The sequence below is a fragment of the Lycium barbarum genome, chromosome 3 (assembly GCF_019175385.1).
Source record: "Lycium barbarum isolate Lr01 chromosome 3, ASM1917538v2, whole genome shotgun sequence".
NCBI lineage: Eukaryota > Viridiplantae > Streptophyta > Magnoliopsida > Solanales > Solanaceae > Lycium > Lycium barbarum.
The window spans coordinates 119,541,842-119,552,692 of NC_083339.1; the positions used below are offsets into that span (position 1 = coordinate 119,541,842).

General features: G+C 35.9%; 1 protein-coding gene and 1 pseudogene across 1 annotated transcript; one reads left to right on the forward strand and one right to left on the reverse strand.

The window, feature by feature from the left end:
- Nucleotides 1-137: 137 nt before the first annotated feature.
- LOC132632056 (rust resistance kinase Lr10-like) lies at nucleotides 138-3,309 on the reverse strand. The gene is made up of 4 exons (XM_060347850.1): nucleotides 2,221-3,309; nucleotides 1,669-1,689; nucleotides 1,491-1,523; nucleotides 138-1,352 (listed from the first exon to the last, which is right to left on the reverse strand). The coding sequence occupies exons 1-4, from the start codon at nucleotides 2,972-2,974 to the stop codon at nucleotides 280-282; spliced, it is 1,881 nt and encodes a 626-aa protein (XP_060203833.1). The 5' UTR covers nucleotides 2,975-3,309; the 3' UTR covers nucleotides 138-279.
- Nucleotides 3,310-7,842: 4,533 nt separating this feature from the next.
- Nucleotides 7,843-10,194, forward strand: LOC132632059 (rust resistance kinase Lr10-like; annotated as a pseudogene).
- Nucleotides 10,195-10,851: the final 657 nt, after the last annotated feature.

The window sequence follows — 10,851 nt, forward strand, 5'->3', positions numbered from 1 at the left end:
ATATATTTTCTGAATGACAATCAGAAGCTCAACATCCAAATTTACAACCATTATCTTAAATTTACAAGGTTGTAAAAGATGTATTCTGTCCTTACAAATCAAGACTGGTTCATTTCCTCGTACAATAACAACAATACTTAGAAATCAAGATCGCATTCATTTTCTCGAAATAACAATTACAGCAATGATGTTATCCTCGAAAAGGTCAATCACCAGCTAAAGAGAAAAAGTTTTAAGTACATTATGACCATGGTCTGCACGACCTGGTAAGTTAGCCACCTAGACATCGCTGGATACTCTTATTGTGTCAATAACACCCCCAGCATTAGGCCTTGGGGGCATTTGTAGGACATCTTCATCTCCTTCAAGCATTTCAACAACTTTGTTCATGGCAGGACGATCAGTAGGCTTCATCTGTATGCACCATAAAGCCACAATCATCATTTTCTTTACCATCCTCCTATCTTCCTCGCTAGCATCCTGCATCTCTATATCATTTCCAACACTGAATTGGTCGTATACCCAGGTAGGAAAGTTAATTTGGCTTAAGTGGTCTGCGAATTGGTTCATGTTCTTCCTTCGACCTGCCATTTCCATCAACAACATGCCATAACTATAAACATCGGCTTTGTGTGAGATTCCTCCAATATTTTTGTAAAACAACTCGGGAGCCATGTAACCTAGTGTCCCTCTTGCTGCAGTTAGACTGACAATACTATCATCTGTTGGGTACAATTTCGCAAGCCCAAAGTCAGATATTTTTGGGTTGAAATTTTCATCAAGAAGAATGTTGTGAGGCTTAATATCAAAATGTAAGATCTGCATGTCACAACCCCGATGTAGATAATCAATTCCACGGGCCACTCCAAGAGATATGTCGAACATTTGCTTGTAAGTCAAGGAAACAGTTCCTTCTTGCGGAACAATGTACTTGTCTAAGGAACCGTTGAGCATGAACTCATATAGCAGAGCACGCTTTGAGCCCTCAACACAGAATCCAACAAGCTGCACGACATTAACATGGTGAATCCTTCCAATGGTGGAAACTTCATTGATAAACTCTTGCCCACACGCCATAGATTTGTGCATCATCTTCACTGCAACGAAAGGACCACTACGCAGCTTTCCTTTAAAGACAGTTCCATAGGCTCCTTCTCCTAGTTTCTCCTTGAATTTATTAGTCATCTTCTTAATCTCATAATAGGAGTATTTAATTGGCAAGAGGTTGCTCTGGATTTGCAGGAAGTCTTCTATTGATTGATATATAGATAAGTGTCGTCTTCTCAATCTATACACTATTAAGGCTATCAGGAAAATGAATCCACAGAGAAATCGAAAAACCAGAAATGAAGCTGCATAGTTTCAAAGGAATAATGGAAGACGTTAATAAAAAAAATAGCTTCCTTTTTCTTAGTAAAATTGGTTTGCCCAAAAGCTTCAAATTAAGCTATATATTGTTTTGAGAGGCGAGATTAAGATAGGATACTCACCTATAGACAATACGGAAAGTACTACTGCATTAACTGTAAACAGGCAAACCACAAAGGAAAATTACATCAGAGGAAATAAATTTGTCAAGAAAGGCTTACAGCTGTGTGGTGCAATGAAAGGGAATCATTATTAGTAACAAATCAATGCTTACTGAAACGAATTTGTTGAAATACTTACTTCCATCGAGGGAAATGCCACCTGCGTTGTTGCAGATATAGAATTTCAGCAAAACAGAAATGCTTCATGTGTAATGAAACTTGGGGAGTTAAGACACAGGCAACAAAAGAGGTAACTGGTAAACATCAAAAGGAGTGGAAATTGAATGCATGAAATTGGCAGGTAAAACTGCTTGGGAGTGCTGGCAAGGTTTCGCAGCATTACTATAATGTTATTTATATTTCAGACTACCACTTAATCAACTTCTGAAGGACAACTTATTTATTCATAAACTCAATAAATCTTTGAATGCTCTCTACAATTCTCCACACTTGAAAATAGCTAGCAATACCTCTGTTCATTTATAATAGTAGTACGAAACCTACTTTGACTCAAAACAGAAAAAACTATTCCTATATGAATTTGACTAACTAGACATGAGTTAAATAAACTTGCAAATATCAAATCCTAAACAAATTTTGGTTTTCTACCAACTTTGAATTATTTTTCCAACAACTTCAGATGGGGATTCAAAAAGCAGCACATTTGAAGCGCAAATTAACATTGACTTACAAGGGAGGGGAATTCGCTTCATCAAAAGGTAGCAGGAACTGTCGCATTCGCCCTCAACAGAACAGATACCCACATCACATTCTCTGCACAAGTAGGTAGCTTTCCAAGAAAGATCAAAACCATAAGTCAGGGAAGCACGAATGCTCGATAGAGAAGTATTGTCCCCTGAAAGCCCTTGAGCCGAACCCCAGGTAACCATTTTAACGCTGCAATTCTCTGCCAAATCTGAAACCGGCATGTCCTGTCCAATAGCGACATAGCTATGACTCTGAGAATAAGAAGTCTTGTTCTGTGAACTACAGAAAGTTGTTTCCACATAGCGGGGAAATTCTGCAGGGGCTGAACAATTGAAATAAACAATGGGAATATTCAAACCAACATCCAGAAAAGTTGAGGTGGCAGGAGCTAACATATCCAAGTATTTCGGAAGATTAGTGCAGTTGCTGCTAATCTGGTGATGCCGTAAATCAGGGTCAATTGCTCTGATCAAGTATTTATCATAGTTGATTTCCCGCACGTAATATTTCCTTGACTCCAAACTTATTACGGTACGATTATTCTGGCATGCAAGCTCGAATCTGTAATCTCCACAGTTCTGGGGATCTGTTTCCAGTCGAAAAGGAAAGCTGATGTTATGAATATCACCACATGAAGAAGTACAGTGAGTAATGTTCTGGGCTTTGGATATGTTTGTGCAGCAGATCACTAGCAGTAGTAGTACATTAGTAGGAACCCAGTACCGTCTTGCCAACATTTTTATCAATAGTTGAACATGGGACGAGGCTGTACTGATGTGTGATCTGGTTATGACGGGAGTCAAAGTTTAGTCGTCTATGATTAGCCGTGCGGTCTTTTTTGTGTTTGTTTATTTGTTGTGCGCGTCTCTGTTTGTTTGATTATCCCTTTTCTCTCGATTTCGTCTTTTATTGAAAAGAGAAAATGCCATCCTTTTCCATGCCTTACACATGGACCGGACTAGCCAGAAGAACTATAAATAATTGAACGGAAACGACTTATCATTTGAACAACTCGAGAAAATTAAAGAGAGCAGAAATATTTTATTGATCCATTGACAGATCTGGGTTCACTTCTCACAGACTCTCTTCCATCTAATGATAGAGACATGACTAACTTATGAGATATTCCGTCTCAAAAAGATTTTTTTTTTTTTATTTGACATAAAATTTTAAAAAATAAAAATATGTAATTCAAAACAAATCTTAAATATTTATATGATTATAAATCATAAAGTTAAATTATCTTTAAATATAAAAAGATAATAATTTTTTTGAGAAAGATTAAAAAAAAAAAAAAACCTTTTAGACTAGAAGAATAGTTGTTTGCCCTATTTGTTTATTTGTTGTGCGCGCTCCCAAGATGTTGAGTGATTTGACAGGGAGTTGGTGGGTGAGTCTTATGGGCGTAACCATTTTTTATTCTTCTTCAGTCAAGAAGTACATGCTATTATCTTTTATCGAAGATACGGAAAAGACTCATAAATATCATAACGTATGCGAAAAGACTCGTGAGTATCCTCTTTTCACTTTTGGATCTAAAAATACTTATTTTTCTTAAATTAAACGGAAAAGGGTTAAAAATACCCTTAAATTATGCGAAATGAACAAAAATATTCCTCGTTCATAATTTGATCCAAAAATGTCCTTAAACTATACGAAATTGAATAAAAATGCCCCTATATTTACTTAATTGGGTCAAAAATGTCCTTTACCTAATAAACATATTGTTTCTTTCCTTTTTAAACACATTATTTTTATAAATTATTTTTAATGAAACTTTTTCTTGTTTCTTTTCTTTTAAAATCCCTTTACCTAATAAAAAAGTGGGAGATAATTTTTTTCTTCTTAATCTCATTTTATCAATCAAAATAAAATTACCACACGTAATTTTTTAACTGATAATATATATCATATATATAAGAAAATATAAGATCATAATAACCCCATCACTAATTTTCGTTTATCTAACGATAAACTTCTTTTTCCCAATAAAATAGAAAATATTTTTATTTCTTAATATTTTCCGAATTGAAATGGAATAAACATTTGCTGATATAATCCTTAGTTTTAAAGTTAAATACAACAATCATAATGCCATAAAACAAGAGAATTGATTACATTGCTTGAAATCACAAGATATCTTTAAGATGTCGTCGATGGAGTGATTGGTGATCCTTTTTCATTTTAACTTTAAAACCAAGGATTACATCAGCAAATGCTTATCCTACTTCTATTACGAAAAGATTAAAAAATAAAAATATTCTTGTCACGCCTCAAACCCGACCCTGAACATAACATGCATCCGATGCTATGAACAACACTGGAAGCACTTCATAAAATCAATAAATTATCTTCTCTTTCCACAATCTTTCCTCATTAATTTAAAACAAGTCATAAATGGCTTAAACGTAAACATGCTCAACTTAATAAAATCTGCGGAAGTCTAATATAGATACTAAATCATAAAACGTGGCAAAAGCCTCAATATGTCATACAAGACTTTCAACATCTACCCAAAATTTGACAACTATCGATGGAGCTTCTAAGATAAACAAATGAATATCTAACTTTGGGGTGCAGCCCGGAAACTGAAATAAGTAGGTAAAGATAGGGTGATGTCCCACGAACAAGCATGTGGGCTCACCAAATAGTCCAGAAAGTAGCAAGCTCTCCTAGTCCGCACGCGTATCACGAACTTGCTCCTCGACGTTACCTGGCACACCATAAAAAACAACAATGATATGCCTGAGTACTGGGTACTCAATGAGTGTCTAAGAGACAATAGTTAATATAGCAAAATAAGATAGTAAAAATCAGTAAAGTAGTATCCATGAAACAGTTTAAAGGTTCAAAGACAGAGCACAACATCAAACTTAGTAAAAGTCATCAGAGAGAAACCAATAAAAAAAATACAACACATTTATCTCATTTACCGTTTACTGCACCAAGTCTTTCACCTACGAATCCAACAATATCAACAAGCCAACTTATGGATAACCAAAGAATTAATACGTGCCAACTCATGGGAGAACAATCATTCGATACACCGAGGCTATTATCCCGCGAAGAATAATCGTCCTTCGGACTAGCACAACAATATATGCATCGGGTTACGCGCCTTGGAGGTCAATCGTCCTCTGGCCTAACATAGCAATGCTCAAAAGCGATACTTTAGGATCCATAACGGCTAATCGTCCTCTGGACTAGCACAACTTGCCCATAAAGGCTCAAACACAAACAAATACAAGTCATGGCATATAAACCAACTCATCAATCATTTCTTATAGCCAAATTTACTTCTCAAGTCATCTTCTCACAATAGAGATATTTCAAATCACAATCACTTTAGAAACCTTGTTCAAATTACTAATTCTATTGAAAGTTCACGAAGACTCATACAAAGGTAAAACATGTTAAAGTCTCAAGCTTTAGAAAATGAGTTCAATCATCCCATGATGGGAAAATCACATTCACCATAATAATATATTTCATATAAGGTTCGATGCGGACTTGACCCTACACACATGACCTTGTTCAAAACCATCTTCAATTTTCGAAAATAAGTTCAGAAGAAACATCCACCAAAACAAGGGTTTTCAACCATGTTCATACTTGAGTATATTTTCAATGAAAGTAGACAAGCTTCAAAGGGGGTTTAAAAATAGACATACCTCAATTCTCGCTAAAATCTAGCAACCAAGTTCAACAATCGTTTTACTATGGTTATTAATAACAAAGTATAAAACTTTAACCAACTCTAGCGATTCCTACCCTTAATCTAAAGCTAGGGCTTTTTATACTTTCACCAACTCTAGCGATTCCTACCTTAATCTAAAGCTAGGGCTTTTTATAAGCTTTAAAACTTGTTCTTGAACCTCTTATGAATCATTCGCAGATTCTAATCCCACTATATACTCTATACTAGCCTAAAAATCTTCAATACTAGCAGGAAAATCAAAGTTCATACCTTTTAGACGAAATCCCACATGCCCCCTTCTTCTTTTTCCTTGAGTTTTCAAGAATCTAGGGTTTGGGAAGACGAACTAATGTCAAACAAGATTGTATTTGGTGTTGAATTGATATAGATGGATTAGGAAATCACCTTTGGGTTTGAGAGAGGTCTCTAAAGTTCTTTTCCCCCAAAAGTACTTACAAAATGAATTGGGGAAAAATTATAACGAGGTTACAAACTTATAAGATTCGGAACCACAAAAAGACGGGGCCACGCGATGGCCACGTGTCCATCGGGCTAAATAGGATCCGTGTTGGCCACGCATCGCGCACCCATCGCACCTGTCTCTAATTGGCCAGAGATAGGTTTTTCATGTGCTGCTCGGGCGACGCGCAGGTGTTCCGACAGTTGACATCATTCAGTACAATGTGCATAACTCCTAGCACAATATTCTGTTTGAGCACCACCATATGTGGTTGGAAAGTTATTTCAAAGATTTACAACTTTCATATTTTGAGTTTTCTCAGATTCCTAGCGTAACTACCCGTAAACTAGACCTAAGTCGGAACTACTGCAGACTTATAACAAATTTAAGAACCCTTACGAACTTAACTATTTAGTTTGACTTCACAACGGCTACCTTTTACCCAAATTCATCCCGAAGGGATTCATATAGTTAAAATATCATATTAATACTCATTCTACTCATTCACACATAACCCGAATTTACGGAGTGTTATAATTTTCTATTTTGTTAGGAAAAAGAATTTATTGTTATATAAATGAAAATTAGCGATGTGGTTACTATGATCTTATATATATGATAGATATGATCAGTTAAAAAAGTATATGGGGTAATTTTATTTTAATTGATAAAATGAAATTAAGAAGAAAAAAATTTTCACCCACCTTTTTATTAGGTAAAGGGATTTTAAAATAAAAAAAACAACAAAAGGTTTCTTTAAAAATAATATTTTTATAAAAATAGCGTGTTTTAAAAGAAAACAAACAATATGTTTATTAGGAAAAGGGCATTTTTGATCCAATTAAATAATAATAGGGGCATTTTTGTTCAATTTCGTATAATTTAAAGGCATTCTTGGACCAAACTATGAACGGAGGGCACTTTTGATCATTCGCATAGTTTAAGAGCATTGTTTACCCTTTTCCTTAAATTAAACCGTACAATCTTTTCTCCCTAGTTAGAAATTATAACGTATTCTAGAGTTTTGCAGCTCGTGTCTCCTGTGAGTCTCTTCTTCTCCATTCAAGAAAATTTCCTTACTGCTTTTGTTTCTCAAAATCCTCCATTAAAGTTTGCGTAAAGATTTGTTATTCAGTGATACTTAAATTATTTTTGGTCTAGCGATCAAAGAAGTTGGGAAAAACTTTTTTTTTCCTAGTTGCAAAAAATGTTAGACGATTTGTTCTTTTCTTTCTAAAATTTTTTGTGCACGATACATATGCGATGATAGTCGAGCTACACACAAACTAAGAGAGAGACCATGTTATTTGAGAAAATCAGTGGAAATGAGTGGTTTCATTTGAAAGTCAAAAGTCATTTGAATATTTGAATTAACACGTGAAAATAACTTCAGTTTAAAAAGAGCACTTGTTGTGTTTTAGCGCGTTGGCCTTAAGCAACCAGTTTTTATTGCAATGATTCCTCATTGCGACATCTATTTGCAACTTAATTAGCAACTATATACCATCACATATACACTGTGTCACTTCCTAAGAGAAAATGACCCCAATCTTTAATATTCACCTGTTTCTTCATTTGTTATTAGTATGCTTCGCTGGAGCTGGAGCAGCAGCAGCAGCTCAAGATGAATGCTTGCCAACAAGGTGTGGTGATTCTGGTCCAGTAATTCGATTTCCATTCCGGCTCAAAGATCATCAGCCAGTTCACTGTGGCTACCCTGGTTTCGAACTATCTTGCACCGCCGATGATGTCACTCGATTCAACCTCCAGGCATCTGCAAAGAACGTTAACGTCCCAATATCAAGCAGTGTTTTTGTTGAGGAAATTGATTACAAATCCCAGGCAATAAAAGTATCAGATTTCAATGCTTCATGTTTTCCCAGGCAGATTCAAAACATAAACTCGTCTGTTTGGCCGTTTACCTTTGATCAGAACGCGTATGGTGGCTTCACTTTATTCAATTGTTCCTCATACAACAAGCACTCATTTGCTTATTCTCGGATCAATTGCCTTAGCAGCCCTCATTATGACGTCCTTGCTTTTCGCTCTGCATCAGCTATCTGGCTATTACCATCTTCCTGTACAAAGATGTACAACATTGCAGATATTCCAGACGAGGTACTTTTTGGGCCACCAGATTTTAGTCAAACACAGATTAATCTGTACTGGTCAGAACCATTTTGTGGAAATTGTGAAGCTAATGGAAAGTACTGTAAGTTGAAATCCAATGGCTCGGGTCGTGAAACCGAATGCCTTGACATTCCAGAACAGCCTGGCAAAGGTACATCTTTAGAACTGCTTTCCCTTTTCAATCTCTAAATTGGTACAGTTTTTATCCTTGGGAGTACTTTCTGAATAATAGTAATTAGCAACATAACATACAAGTCATAGCCATAACTTAGTTTAAAGTATTTTATTGTCTTAAGAGATCAAGAATGTCATATGTTTTTTTCCTTCTAATCAACAATTACTACAAGCTAATAATGCTATCATCCTCATTTTACAGGGCTGTCAAAGCAAGTTACTATTGCAATTGTACTAGGTAGCGTGTTTGCCTTTGTGTTAATCGTTCTAGCAGTCTATACGATTGTCAAATTGAAAATAAAGAAAGAGGATCAGAAAAGGATTGAGAGGTTACTGGAGGATTATAAGGCTCTGAGACCTACAAGATACAGTTACGCAACTATTAAGAAGATCACAGAGCAATTCAAGTATAAACTTGGTCAAGGAGGCTATGGGGAAGTATACAAAGGGAAGCTTTCAAATGAAATTCTTGTCGCGGTTAAGGTCCTTAACAATTTCAAGGGTGAAGGAGAAGACTTCATCAATGAAGTGGGCAGCATAGGTTGAATTCACCATGCGAACGTTGTGCGCTTAGTTGGTTATTGTGCTGATGGATATAGACGAGCTCTCGTGTATGAATATTTACCAAACGACACACTTCAAAAGATCATATCATCAGGGAATGGAAGAGGGTCACCACTAGGTTGGGAGAAGATGCAGCAAATAGCTGTAGGAACCGCCAAAGGTATCGAGTATTTGCATCAAGGGTGCAATCAACGAATTGTTCACTTTGACATTAAACCTCATAATATCTTGCTAGACCAAGATTTCAATCCAAAAGTTGCGGATTTTGGTCTGGCAAAGTTGTGCTCGAAGGAACAAAGTGCTGTGTCAATGACTGCTGCTCGAGGCACCATTGGCTATATTGCCCTTGAAGTGTTCTCCAGGAACTATGGGGATGTGTCATATAGAGCAGATATTTATAGTTTTGGCATGCTGTTGCTGGATACGATTGGTGGAAGAAAGAAATTTAAAGCCGCAAATGAGCAAAGCAATATCAGTGAGATTTACTACCCAGAGTGGATGTACAAACAGCTGGAGAAAGGAGAAGAAATAGCAATCCAAATTGAGAATGAAGATGACAGCAGCATAATCAAGAAACTAGCAATTGTAGGACTTTGGTGCATTCAGTGGTCTCCATTGGACAGACCATCAATGAAAGTTGTGATTCAAATGCTAGAAGGAGAAGGCATTCCAATTATGCCTGCAAATCCATTCGGTTCAATGAATTTGACTGCTGCAGAGGGAAGCCAATTCATCAGTGAGCTTGGAAGCAGTTTTGAAACTGGTGCAAGTTCCAATTGAGTAGATAGCGATGCATGATATTTGTCTCCACAATAGAACAGAATAAGACTGAAGTTACTTAATACTACTAGCTAGTATGTCCTTGGTGTATATTTGTATCAATTTGATTGTTGTAAATTGTATCGAATAGACTGAATAAAGTATTGAAAATCTTACGGAAAATACCTGATCACGAACCCTGTAAGGGATTCTTGAACAATCTCATAGCTTGAGACATATCAATTAAGACACTGTCCTTAAGGATATTTCACCAGATGTACGTGTATCCCCAGGATTCAACAAGTTCTTCCAGTACAAACTAGGAGCCAGAATCTAACAAAAATTTCACAAAGGTAAAAACCCAGCATAAGAGAATATAGGAAGGAGGAATTTGATTCTTGGTTTTTTCCATCTCACAAGATGAACACACAAGTTCATATATATAGGAAGACGAACACTGATGTCTAATTCCTTTTGTTGCTGCTAGCATTCCAAAAGTTTAAGTGGAGTAAAAGCCATAATGGCAATTGACAATAAAGACAATTTATTTGGCCAAATTGAATAGAGAGACGTTGAGCAACATAATTATTTGACCAAATTGAATTGTAGACATTAAGGAGATTAATGAAATAATTCTTATTCTTTTTGAGATATAATATTTTTTCAACAATCCCTCACTATCTCAAAAAAAATAATAAGGAATTAAAAAGTTTTGCTGGGTTTCCACATATCTCAAAAGAAAAAAGAAGGAGAAAGAACATTTTTCTGGGTTTCAATATATGAGTACAATGCATCGAATCTGGTGTTGTGTAGACTATAAACCAGACCTA